The sequence below is a fragment of the Oculina patagonica genome, chromosome 7, assembly GCF_052425735.1.
Source record: "Oculina patagonica isolate OP01 chromosome 7, crgOcupat, whole genome shotgun sequence".
NCBI lineage: Eukaryota > Metazoa > Cnidaria > Anthozoa > Scleractinia > Oculinidae > Oculina > Oculina patagonica.
This window is the reverse complement of record NC_135764.1, coordinates 26456514-26469826: the sequence shown is the minus strand read 5'-3', so window position 1 is coordinate 26469826 and position 13313 is coordinate 26456514. Positions and strand designations below refer to the sequence as shown.

Below are 13313 nucleotides of genomic sequence, written 5' to 3'. Positions count from 1 at the left end.
ATGATTTTCTGTTGTCAGTGACTCCCTTTAAAACCTCGCCGACCAATGAACAATGAACAATGAATTGTTGCGGTCATTTCAAATCAAATATACACGGTGCTAATTGATAGATTTGCCCAGTTCCTCCAGATGTTTTTTTTTTTATTCATTCACTGCCATACAAAGACCGCTAAGAAAACAAAAAACGTATCATATGAAATGCATCCGTTAGTGTTTACTCAGGTTACAAAATTTTATCTTCCGAAGTTTGCGTTCAAAATTTTTCGTTGACAGCTATGCAAGCTTGTTTTTATTGGTTCTGCCCTCTGTGCTTGTTCAGGCAGAGATTTGAAGCCTTGTTGTTCAGGATATAAGGGGGTCAATGAAGGACCTTTTTCACTTCAGCACATATCTCGTTCATCATGCAGTCCATGGTTGTTTTCTGCGTTCTGGGTGTTGCTGTCTTGGCAAGTTTCGCACATGGTAATTGTACTGGCTTAAAATATTTATTAGTATCACTTGATGAAGAATGCAGGGTAAAATATTGATTTCTTCATCGTAATCTGTTTCTTGGTTTCTTTGACGTACAAATCGTTCATTCTACGCGATGGTGCGGGGATTGGCGGACAAATGATATGAATAGGCTTCTGCAGAATGACGCAAATTTAAAATTTTCAAGGTTGTGTTTCTTCAGACCTAGAATCCTTTTATCCTCTCAAACTAGAGAGTGAGGGAGAGAGAGAGGGACGGTCTTTTCTGAGTGTACACTTTATAGATGATTTGAGCTAAAACTAAAAAAAAATGAGAGTTAAAACGGTTCCTTAAATTCGAGACAAAAATATCCGAATGGTCAAAATTAAATATGTACTGTAGCATTTACACCACAGGCCACGTTAAAACCTTCCGCAAGGTGTACGTAACAAAGACTTCGAGAAGCTTGCTGATTCGAGGTGAAGAAACATTAAACACAGGCGGACCAATGGTAGATTTGAAGTCAATCTGCTTGAATGATTGATCGATCAATTAATTGAGTACTTTACTTTTTACTTCCCTTTTTTTCAACATTTTGCAGGTTGTGAGGACAAACTAAGCCAACACTGCCCGTCGTGGGCTGGTCAGGGATTTTGCAAAGGCCAATACGAAGCATTCATGAAAGAAAACTGTCAGAAGAGCTGTAATCTATGTGATTGTAAGGACAAAAACCAACACTGCCCGTCATGGGCTGGTCAGGGATTTTGCAAAGGACAATACGAAGGATTCATGAAAGCTAACTGTCAGAAGAGCTGTAATCTATGCGATGGTGGTAACGGTGGTAACGGTGGTAACGGCGGTAACGGTGGTAACGGTGGTAACGGTGGCAACGGCGGTAACGGTGGCAACGGCGGTAACGGTGGCAACGGCGGATCAGGACAATGTGGCTACAAACCCAGTACACGTATTGTTGGTGGAACCGAGGCCCCCAAAGGAGCTTGGCCGTGGCAGGCCCAGCTCAGGACGCTTGATGGTTTTTCCTTCTGTGGAGGAACTTTAGTTCATCCACAATGGATTGTCACTGCAGCTCACTGCGTCCCGGGTAAAACTCCCTCAAGCTTTCGTGTAAGGTGAGATTGAAGAAACGTTTCCATTCAAATATAACGAAATTCATAATTAAAATTCTATGTCTTTTAATTTGCCTTTGCACAAATCTCCATTCAGCTAAACACCTAGGGGAAGAAAGCTGTATTTCTTTTAAATGAAAAAATTTAATCAGTCCATCGAAGGCTCTTCACATTAAGATGAAAGGCACAGAACTTAGTTGATCGAAAGGGCATTCAGTTTTTTTCCTTAATATTGTTTCCTCTTACCGGTATATACCTATTTTGTTTACTATTTCACAAAACGGTGTAATTACATAAGATACCTGCAACGATATGTTTCAAAAACGTTTTATTTTATTTTATTTTTATCGGCTTTTCAAGGCATATTTATTGGGTACTGTATTTTTTGATGGGCCAACTTTAAGGGATTTTTTTAAATAAAGGTGAACTTCACAATAAACATTTACTAATAATATAAGGAAGAAAGCGCTAAATAGGAAAACAAAAAGAGAGAGATCGCTGAAAGAGATATAATGTGGAAAATGAGAAAAACTTGAATAAACAAGCTCATTTTTTTTTTAAACTTGTGCCACATTTTTACATTCATGGTTGTGGATATGCCGAAATCTTATGGTTTAGTTTACCTGTAAAAAATGTCTTAACTTTTCAATCTTTCAAGGTGTTGCTAAAAGTTTATATTAGTTTGAAATCCACCAGTAGATGCCTGGAAGAAAATCACTAAATAAAACCCTTTTTATGATTTATTGACATATTTGATGATGAAGTAATGATTTTTTTCTCGTTCGGGCTATTTTGTTGATCAATAAGTGCAGCCTGACAATTCGATCAATAATAATAATAAAAATATTAAAATTTCTCTAGCTCAAATTAACATGTAAATATGACCAATTGCGCCTTTCAGATATATAGAAAAAAATACTAAGAATGCCGTAAAATTCCGGTTATAAGCCAATCCGCTTATAAGTCCCCCCGGTTATAGGCCCATCAACCTGGAAACAAAAAAATACATCCGGTTATAAGCCCCCCCCCCCCGGATATAAGCCCCCCTCTACCGGATGACAGTACTGAACAGGGCTAAATGTTGCTTTTTTGTGCGTTTTTAACTTAAAAACGTATTTCGATCAACACCTCCGAGGCTCGTTTCGAAACGTTTTTTCCTTCCGCTTATAAGCCCTCCCGAATATAAGCCCCTCCACTTATAAGCCCACCCAAAAACCCTTACGAAGTTGTATAAGCCCAGGGCTTATAACCGGAATTCTACGGTATAAGAGTTTTAAAAACTAGCTATTTACAATAATGTACATATGACTAAAAAAATACTAAGAATATAAGAGATGAAAAAAATATTTACAATAATGTACATATGACTAAAAAGAGATTAAAAATCCTAAAAATATAATTAATAGATAATAAAACTGATCTTACTCATACGCTTTCCTAAATAAGAATGTCTTTAGTTTTGATTTAAAAAGCTTAAAATTCTCCTCGTGTCTTATTTCGCTCGGCAATTGATTCCAGAGCGTTGGAGCAGCAGCCGAAAAAGCTCTGTCGCCTAGTCGGTGTCGTCTTCATCTTTATGGAGGATGGTGCGAGAAGCAGTTTCGAATTTGAACGATAACCGTACATAGAGGGACTCTTAATATAAATAAGTTCGTTAATATAGTTCGGCGCTCTGTCATGTATAGCTTTAAAAGTAATAATTAAAATAGTTATCAATAAATAATTATCATAATTTAAACAAAACCTAAGAGGACTTTGCGTAACACCATCCCTTTAATTTTGTAGACTTGGAGCTCACAAGCGAAATGGTAACGTGGGAACAGAACAGGAAATGGAGATTGAAAAGATCATCTCTCACCACAGCTATAGACGACCTTATGGCATGGCACACGATATTGCCATGTTGAAACTGCGCAAGCCCGCCCAGATTAACAAAGCTGTTAACCTGGCTTGTATGCCTGGATCAAGTGGAAAAGTTGCAGATAACAAGATGTGTTGGGTTACAGGTAAAAGCTGTTGAATATACATTGAAAACATTTTTGGGGAGTAACTCTCACCTCATGAAAATGGAGCTTTACGGAAAATTAATGGTGGCATATAAATTTCTTTCAAGTTAATTATCCAACCTTGCGCTTTCACTTAAATGTTATAAAAGGTCGTTAAACCGATTTTTCTGCCACCGTGCGTAAACTTAGCGAACTTCTTAAAAGGTTTAGTCTCTTTAAGCAATCTCTAAGTGTGAAAAGCTGGTTAAAGGGGTAGCTTTAAAAAATGCAAAGGTGACGTAAAGCTAACCTGCGATCAGGCGTTATTTTTCTCGCGGCGGAGGGAGCCTGATCGCAGGTTAACGTAAAGTTTAAAAAGACATTTACGACGTTGGCTTTAATACAGCGGTAAAGTTATGTTTTTATGCTGTGTCTGTCACTGTACTCAAGTATTATAGGAGATGATTGCTAAACTTGTTTTTATTTGGTTACAAGCTTTATACCACCAAAACAATAACAAAAATCACCGGAAGACTTTGTTTGTTTTTAAGTCGATTTGATTCGTAGGCAGGCGTTAACCTCGTACTAAGAAATACAATTGCTCTGCTAAGCTAATATTTCTTTTGCACTGCGTGTAACATCTTTAGCTTATATTTTTTTATATAGAAAAAATTATCATTTTCTTTTGCTTATATGTTTCTTTGTTTTTCTTTAAGGATTTGGACGACTGGCTTCAGGTGGTGCTTCACCTGATGTCCTCATGCAGGTCGAGGTCCCAGTTGTATCTGACGCCAGATGTAAACAAGCCTATGGGTCATCGATTCACGACTCCATGGTCTGTGCTGGACTCGATCAAGGTGGCAAGGACTCATGCCAAGGAGATTCAGGGGGTCCCATGGTGTGTGAGGACAACGGAAGGTTCTATCTCGAGGGTGTTGTATCGTGGGGAATCGGATGTGCGTCTCCAGGGAAATATGGCGTCTACGCAAGGGTCCGTTACTTGAAGCAATGGATTGATGAAACAATGAACTCATATTAATTGTGTAAGACCCAGAAATAAAATACACAAGAAATCAATCCTAGTCGACTGTTTGTGTCTTGTTAAATCCTTGATTCAAATCTGTAAGCATCTAAATTCTCCTGTTTACGAATCCAGCTACCAGCGGCATTCATCATTAAAAACAAAAGCAAAACAAAATGCTACATTACAAATTGTAAAGAGTAGCCGTGTATATAAGAATTGGTATATATCAATTATGTTTTGTCAGATACCTACAAGATGCCTTTAAATTTGCATGTTTCTGCTATCTGACGGGTAGTTATGCTTCCTTTGCTTCTGCAACCACTTTTAGACACTCAGGTCACAATAATAACAAGACTCATAAAAGAAAAGAAAACCAAACAAACTGATACTCGCCGCAAGAAAAGCTTAAAGAAAGCAAATTAATTCACCTATGAATGGGGGCTAGACAAGAAATACGGAGAAGAAAAGAAAAGAAAATTTAAACAACAGGGAAGAGGAAACGTCTACCCCGTGGAAGAGTTCATTATCCGTACTTTCGGGGCAACATGCATATTTAGCTGATTGAGTTTTAACTGATTCCTATTTCAATATCATCTCTTTGCTGTAAGCAACGATTTACAGGTTTTTGCTTGTTTGTCATTACCTCAAGTGCAAGTGCATGTTTTTTATACAGATTCAGTTCCACTAAAGTTTTGCCACTTCTGGTTTGTGTATAAAAAGCTTTCGGTTTCAAATCCATTTTTCTCTGGCGAGGTCAGCTTGAGAGCTAAAGTTTTGGTAGGTTTTTCTTAGCTGTACTCAAACTGTTTTCATGCTATAAGATCCTTTTGGTAATTTTATTTTGCCTGTATTACTCGCATGTTCGGCGGAAACCATCTTAAAGATCCCTTTCTGAATAAACATCAAATATGTAATTTAACCGTTTCACTCGGTTTCTGCCACCATTCTTTGATAAAACACCAGAGCAAGAAAAATTGCCTTAAAAGTTCTTTGATCACTGTGTAATTATATTTATTGTGCAGAATTTATTTACTGTTCTCGCTTCGCGTTCTGAGTGACATTTTTGTATTTTCGCTTCGAATTCGGCTGTGGATTTGCAGGACGTTTAACGAAGTACGTGTCTGTTCTCTTTTCTTATTTGAGCTAATATTAATTTTGGCAGTCTTTGTGATTTAAAAATATTTTTTCAGCTTTAAGTCTTTTTGGCATTTTGCTTTGAATATTGACAAAAATCATTAAAATATAAAAACTCGCCATACATTGTTATTTATACTGAGGCTACTTAGTATTCAGAGTCTGGATTCTTGTTCAAATAAAAAAATCGAAGAATGACAACAGATAACCTTATACTAAATTAACTGTTTTTTGTGTGTTAGATGCCTTTTTCTTTCTTTTTTTTCATGCCAAAGAGATGTAATATTTTCGGCAGTCTTTGTGATTTATAAATATTTTTTCAGCTTTTAGTCTTTTTGGTATTGTGCTCTGAATATTGACAAAAATCATTAAAATATGAAAACTCGCCATACACTGTTAGTTATACTGAGGCTACTTATAGTATTGTCTGTATTCTTGCTTAAATAAAAAAAAATCGAAGAATGAAAACAGATAACCTTATACATAATTGACTGCTATTTTGTGTGTTAGATGCCTTTTTCTTTTTCTTTTTTTTTCATGCCAAAGAGATGTAATATTTTCCTTTGCTGTAACAACTTTCTTGTGCATCTCCCTTTTATATTCTTTTTAATTAGCAAAGCTATCAAAAGTATCAGACAATCTATTTTAAACTTAAACGTCAACCATGAAATTAGACCAAACCAAATCACTGCAACTCACGCAGATTCAATTTTGCTTTAGTTGGATAAAACACCGCAAAACACCTCATAGCAAAACGGAGAAATTTGAAAACGCCGCGTAAAATGTTTTCCGTCCACATTAACCTGGGTAAATTTGAAAACGATACGCTTCATTAGTAAGTAAAAGTAAAAGTAAAGTCTTTATTTAACGAGGGTAGCACTAAAATAACATAAAAAATACTTACAAACCAATGGCCCTCTAAAATTATTTACAATAAAAATACACTATTTCACGCTCCAAGTCCAAACGGTCATTGGTGAGCGTTTTTGAAAAGCTCCGTTTTCGCTGACCGAAAACGCCGCTTCAGTGTGGACGGTTGACCTAACCGGAGAAAAAAGATGCGTTTTCAAATTTTTATAAACCCGGGTCAGTGAAGACGGGGCCTTAAAAGTAGAAACAACAACAAAGCAAAAAAAAATCATGATTATAATTTTTGATTATTATACTTTTTGTGCAGAATTACCAGTTTTCACTTTGTGTAGCAATATTTTGTCACTGTAAAAACAACATTTGCAGCAAAAAACTGTAATGATATCCGGATTTTTTGAACCCTTGGTTTATCCGAACCTCCCGATTAAATTCGAAGCAAATGTCGTTTCCCTAACAGCTCAGTCAAATACCGTGATATTACCCCCGATTTCTCGAAATACCCGATTTTTCAAACCAAATTTCGTTTCCCTTGAAGTTACGAAGTTTGAAGTTTTGAAGTTTCGAACCAAATTTCGTTTTACTTGAAGTTTCGAAAAATCGGCATTTCACTAGATGTCTATTTTCCCGGCTTTAGTGCTTTGATAATCCGACAACCACAGTAAAAACCCACGAGTAAGAACCTATTGTTTTTCAGATTAGCCTAAACAGGTTCTTACACAAAGAGTTATTAACACAAATTTAGGTTTATTAAGTCCCCAATAGGTTCTTCATTACTGAGTAAAACTTGTAAAATAGAGATTTCAGTGATTTTCGGCCTTTTTCATGTATAAAATTTGCATTACATTGCATGTGGGGTTATAAGGCTTCTAGGTTACGTATCTCCAAAGAGGATCCAGAATGTTGACTTATCATATTTTCCCAAAAGTAAAAATATTTAATCAATTAAAAAAAAAAATAAGAACCTGTTTTCAAATTTTAGGCTCAATAGGTTCTTATAAAAATGGTATCTAATTTGCAATTTTAGCCTAACAGGTTTTTAAATTTTAGGTTCTTACTCGCGGCTTATTTTTCTCAAATGTTTATCATGCAATAGCTGTTATTTACCCAGTTTCTCAAGGCCAGTTCCTATTGTGTGTCTGTTTTCTCAGCTTTGATGTCTTTAATGGTACGATAACAATAAATGTTGTATTTTCTGAAATGTTTCCTAAGTAAAAGACGAATAGTAATTGTTATTTACATGGTTTTCCAAATTTTCTGTACCGGATTGATATTATTCGCTACAACAAAACACTGTCATTACGACAGCTATGAAGAATACTTGTCAGGTAAATAACACAAAACACAACCAAGTCAATTCATTTTCTTTGTAAAAATACCCGCGAACAAAAGGCATAAAATCCTGCAAAGTATCGTCAAATGGCCGTCCGTTGATATAAAAGAAAACTTGTTCAACAACAAACAAACAAACAATAACTATAAGGATAATAAATGAAATCACTAATGGTTGTTGGGTAACTTGTTAAGAACTCCCCATCGACAAACCAATAAGACGAACCGGATCCAAAAATGTTACTTTATTGTGAAAATGTTCACACCCCACCATATAAAAAAAAATAGTTTTGCCGCCACTCTTTTTCTGATATCAGTGTATCCTTAAAAAATGCCTGACCAAACAATAAATCCTTAAGAAGTCATTCATGAATACACATTTTATAGATTGCAAATCAAATATGTACGGCGCTAGTTGTTAGAATTTGCCCAGTTTCTCCAGATGGTTTTGATTCATTCGCTGTGATAAAAGATTGCCGAACCAACGAAGAACTTAGCATATAAAAAATGAATGCGTTATTATTTGCCAAGTTACAAAAGTCCATCTTCCGAAGTTTGCGTTACGAAATATGCTGTATCAGCTATGTAAGCTTGTATTCACTTGTTTAGCCCCTGTGCTTGTTCAGGCAGCGTCTTGAAGCCTTGTTGTTCAGGATATAAGGAGGTTAATCAAGGACCGTTTTAACTTGTGTTAATTGTTCCCTCATCATGCAGTCCACAGTTGTTCTCTGCGTTTTGGGCGTCGCTGTCTTGGCAAGTTTCGCACATGGTAATTATGTTACTTAACATTTTCATTTGCACCACTTTCTTTAAGAAACAGAGCTAGAATATAGACTTGCATCGCATTATCTTTACACGGTGCGATTATTGCACGATTCGATCATAATCATTGTTTTACTGCTAACGATGATTTAGGATTGGTGGTGAGATGATATATGTTGGTTGTTTGAATTTGAAGGCGTGCTTTACTAATCGCCGGTTAAGGACCGGAAAACTACTCCTTGAGTATGTACCCTTCTTGACAACTAAAGTTGATTTTTCCAGTAATTATTTGATGAAGAAAGAGAAATGAAACCGAAATAAATCAGATGAGGGTTTAAAGGGTTTATAAATCAAAACGGTAGGTCTCCGGATTTTTAAAATCCAATATGTGCTGCAGCGTTATACACCACTGGAATAAAATGTCTTCAATGTCTAAATGGACATGACACGAATTTCAAGAAGCATGATTGCTGGTGCAGAACAGTATGTTAAAAGATATCAAACGTTGGTGGGCAACTCGGTCATTATTGATTGATTGTTCGATTGATTGTTCGATTGATTGATTGATTGATTGATTGATTGATTGATTGATTTATCACTTCCTTTTTTTATTTCTCTTTTAACATTTTTCAGGTTGTGCCGACAAAAACCAACACTGCTCGTACTGGGCTGGCCAGGGATTTTGCAAAGGTCAATACAAAGCATTCATGAAAGTTAACTGCCAGAAGAGCTGTAATCTATGCGATGGTGGTAACGGTGGCAACGGTGGTAACGGTGGCAACGGCGGTAACGGCGGATCAGGACAATGTGGTTACAAACCCAGTGTTCGAATTGTTGGTGGTACCGAGGCCCCCAAAGGAGCATGGCCGTGGCAGGCCCAGCTCAGGACACTTGGCGGCTTTTCCTTCTGTGGAGGAACTTTAGTTCATCCACAATGGGTTGTCACTGCAGCTCACTGCGTCCCGGGTAAAACTCCCTCAAGCTTTCGTGTAAGGTAAGTTTGTAGAAAAGTTACCATCTTAATGGAACCAAATTCATAACTAACGTATACGAGAGTACCTTAACACCAATCACCTTTCACCTATCCACCCAAGCCAGCAAAAATGTTTTTTTTTTTTTTTTTTTTTTTTTTTAACAATGAAGGATTAAATCGAGCCAGTGGCTTAAAAGCATATGTGGGTATAACGGAAGGGATTAAGAAACAGGAAATTCTGTTTTCTTTTAATTATTAATCAACAACTTATTTCATCTACAAGCTTACGAAATAGAATGATTTACAAGTACTTTTTGGTTGCCTGAAATAACCCATTTCTACGAGTATAATAAGGACTTTGTCAATACATAAAGGGAACTTTAATTTTTGGTTTTGATAAACACTGTTAATTAAAAAACTGAAACGAACAATGATGATAAACACATATTAAAAATATGGGCTGTATTTTTAACGTGCGCATCCGTGAAATACATAGTTCCTTTTTCATTCATGGGTGTAGGGACTTCCCCCAAGCCTGTTTTTTATTTTTATTTTTTTGTTATGTCTTGCAGTGATGGGAGCATGCCTCCCTTTGCAAGACCCCACAATTTAAATATAGATGCAGAAATGACATAACGCATTAGTTGGAACAAAAATGCAAGAAACTTCATTATTCTTTTCTCTGCCAAACACAGAAAATGGTGAATGTCAATCGTGCTAAGTTCCTCTACGTATTATATAGTTTATTTCAATTGCAAAGTAGGACTTTAAAGAAAAGTCGTTTCTCGATTTTTTAGACTTGGAGCCCATAAGCGAAATGGTAACGTGGGAACAGAGCAGGACATGGAGATTGAAAAGATCATCTCTCACCGCAGCTACAGACGACCTTATGGCATGGCACACGATATTGCCATGTTGAAACTGCGCAAGCCTGCTCAAATTAACAAAGCTGTTAACCTGGCTTGTATGCCTGGATCAAGTGGAAGAGTTGCTGATAACAAGATGTGTTGGGTTACAGGTAAAATCTGTTGTATATACTTTGAAACAATTTTGGAGAGTAACTCTTCCGAACTAACCGCCGACCGGTTAGCTCAGTTGGTAGAGCGCCGGACTGCCGTGCGGGAGGTCTCGGGTTCGAGTCCCAGACCGGACCAACACACAGGGTCTGAGGAGAATATGCTTCCTTTGCAATGACATCTGCAAATGGTTAGATATTCTAGTCTTCTCGGATAAGGACGATAAACTGTAGGCCCCGTCTCCTGCATCTTCAGTGTTATAATCAACAGGGGACGTTAAAGAACCCACACACTTATCGAAAAGAGCAGAGCACGGAGTTCCCGGTGTTGTGGTCTATCTTTGCGCATTGTGTTTTATACTGTGAAATGCTCGGTTTCATTAGCATATACTTGCTAGAGCCCTAACACGGCTCATAATACCGAGGGTAAATAAAGTTTCAGTTCAGTTTCAGTTCCATTCCATTCCATTGTTATATGGTTCTGTTCAGTGTCATTGGAAACAATTGCTATGGAAAATTCGTAAAACCAGTTGTGCTTATTTTGAAACTTACTGTTTTTTAATGTAGACCAGTATTTTGAACATTTTCGCGAAATTTGCTTCCTTTAATCGTACCTTTTTGGCCAAATCGCGAAATTAAGTTCCCGCGAAAATAAGTAACAATAAGTTATTGTGAAATGGCATCGATTGTGATATTTATACGGAAATTGTTCCAATATGTCTCACTATCAAAATGGAACCTATTTCCCTATTTTGTCGCATCACATGTTCCATTTTCAGTTTATTTGTTTAAAAAAATTTTACATGTTTTTATTTTGGTCTCTTTAGGATTTGGACGACTGGCTTCAGGTGGTGCTTCTCCTGATGTCCTCATGCAGGTCAAGGTCCCGGTTGTATCAGACGCCAGATGTAAACAGGCCTATGGTTCACGGATCCACGACTCCATGGTCTGCGCTGGACTCGATCAAGGTGGCAAGGACTCGTGCCAAGGAGATTCAGGGGGTCCCATGGTGTGTGAGGACAACGGAAGGTTCTATCTGGAGGGTGTTGTTTCGTGGGGGATCGGATGTGCTCGTCCAGGCAAATATGGCGTCTACTCAAGGGTCCGTTACTTGAAGCAATGGATTGATGATACAATGAACTCGTATTAATTGTACAAGAATTAGAACAATAAACGCACATGAAAAAGAATCAAATAATCGTGTCTTTGTTAAATCTTTAGCAAAAACTGTTTAGCGCCTAGAGTTCCCCCTAATATACATCTGCCTACGGCATTCGTCCTCGGAGGTGGGTAGAAAAACAAAGTAATTCGTAGATTTGCAAATTGTGAAAGACGGGTCGTGTGCACAGAAAAGAAACTGATGAAAATTGAACATTTAGTTGTGCATGGGAATTATTTGAACTGGACCCTGTGGAAGAACATAATTTGAAGAAATCAATTCCGTTTCGTCCGTTATTTAAAGGACTCAATTGCAGTCAATCTGTGAGTTGTGTGTGTGCCTTTCTTCATTCAAACAGACAAACTGGCAACAAGTACTAAAGCGCGAGTCTCGAAGGACGAAAAACCTTTTTTTTTTCACTGGGCTTACGTGGAAAAATCGGCCAACCATGAATTACAACAGTTCGATTGATTTAAAACTAGCAACCAAACGAAAGTTTTCGCGTTTTATGCCCCAAGTGTCAAAGGCTCTGTTGTGATTTCGATGTCTCGAAGAAAATGTAATTCAACGAACGACATTTAACCACCCTTTTCTGCAAGGCAACCATGAATGTAATCGTTCCAGAAAAAAATACTTAAAACTAACCATGAAACCGAACATTTTGACTCTTAAAGCCTAAAGAAATGATATGCTCTCTATTTTGGTTTGATTTTCTACAGCTCGGGGTAAAAATTTAATTCAGCGAAAGCTAACCTCGGAGTCGGCAGGAGCATTTGCTGCATTTGCGGTTCGACAGGTTTTTTCCCTCGCTCTGCTATCGCGTCGGGCAACCCAGTTACGCTTCTTTCGGGCTCTCTAAACTTCCTGCGTGCACCATAACTCGATGGTGCACGCTAAAGCAGGAACCAATTGTTCAATATAAATTGTACAGAAATACATGTTTTCACTTCGAGTATTAACGTTTTGTTATTTTCGTTTAACTGAAGTACAGAAGGTTCTTTAACGAAATCATGCTTGTTATTTTTTCTCTTCTTAAGCTAATCTTGCGTCAGGTTTTAAGATCTATAAATATTTTCACAGCTTAATATTTGCTTCATTTTTTAAATCTCACTAGAGACTTTTATTTATACAGGCTATAAACTATTTAATTTCGTGTTATGATTCTCGTTTAAATTAAAAATTCCAAGAACGAAAAAAAAACCCTCTTGTTTAGAATGAAGGTCAGAGTTTTTTGGTTGCCTGCTTTTTCCTTTTTGGTCCTGCTAATGGGATTTGATATTCCCCGTTGCTGTAATTGCTCAACTTGTGTAGTCCCTTTCACATTTTTGTAGCAGTGTCAGCAAAAGTTAACAGTCCTCAGTTGTCGAAAGATTACCTAAATGCAAATCATAGTTAATGTCAACATGGTTTCTGTCTAAAACTCCATTGTTTTGGATTCGTGATCTGCAAAGAAACAGGACACCCTTCAGAAAACCAAAACCAAAA

The 13313-nt window shown here is 37.1% G+C and overlaps 2 protein-coding genes and 1 non-coding gene across 3 annotated transcripts; all 3 read left to right on the top strand.

Annotated features, from left to right (window-relative positions):
• The first annotated feature begins 401 nt into the window (after nt 1-401).
• Nucleotides 402-4612, top strand: LOC144660499 (trypsin-like). Its single transcript, XM_078521152.1, has 4 exons — nt 402-463; nt 1167-1580; nt 3363-3583; nt 4279-4612. Exons 1-4 carry the CDS (start codon nt 402-404, stop codon nt 4599-4601), a joined length of 1020 nt encoding a protein of 339 aa, XP_078377278.1. The 3' UTR covers nt 4602-4612.
• A 4015-nt stretch (nt 4613-8627) lies between these two features.
• LOC144660504 (trypsin-like) lies at nt 8628-11849 on the top strand. The gene is made up of 4 exons (XM_078521160.1): nt 8628-8688; nt 9315-9675; nt 10452-10672; nt 11497-11849. The coding sequence occupies exons 1-4, from the start codon at nt 8628-8630 to the stop codon at nt 11817-11819; spliced, it is 966 nt and encodes a 321-aa protein (XP_078377286.1). The 3' UTR covers nt 11820-11849.
• Trnag-gcc (transfer RNA glycine (anticodon GCC)) lies at nt 10735-10808 on the top strand. Its single transcript has one exon. It is a non-coding gene; the product is annotated as a tRNA-Gly (tRNA).
• Nucleotides 11850-13313: the final 1464 nt, after the last annotated feature.

Excerpts from the sequence above, each read along its gene's own strand:
- LOC144660499 (XM_078521152.1), top strand. The coding sequence starts at position 402 with ATGCAGTCCATGGTTGTTTTCTGCGTTCTGGGTGTTGCTGTCTTGGCA. Across the intron at positions 1,581-3,362 it reads CCCTCAAGCTTTCGTGTAAG|ACTTGGAGCTCACAAGCGAA; the intron begins GTGAGATTGAAG and ends TTAATTTTGTAG. Across the intron at positions 3,584-4,278 it reads CAAGATGTGTTGGGTTACAG|GATTTGGACGACTGGCTTCA; the intron begins GTAAAAGCTGTT and ends TTTTTCTTTAAG.
- LOC144660504 (XM_078521160.1), top strand. The coding sequence starts at position 8,628 with ATGCAGTCCACAGTTGTTCTCTGCGTTTTGGGCGTCGCTGTCTTGGCA. Across the intron at positions 8,689-9,314 it reads CTTGGCAAGTTTCGCACATG|GTTGTGCCGACAAAAACCAA; the intron begins GTAATTATGTTA and ends AACATTTTTCAG. Across the intron at positions 9,676-10,451 it reads CCCTCAAGCTTTCGTGTAAG|ACTTGGAGCCCATAAGCGAA; the intron begins GTAAGTTTGTAG and ends TCGATTTTTTAG.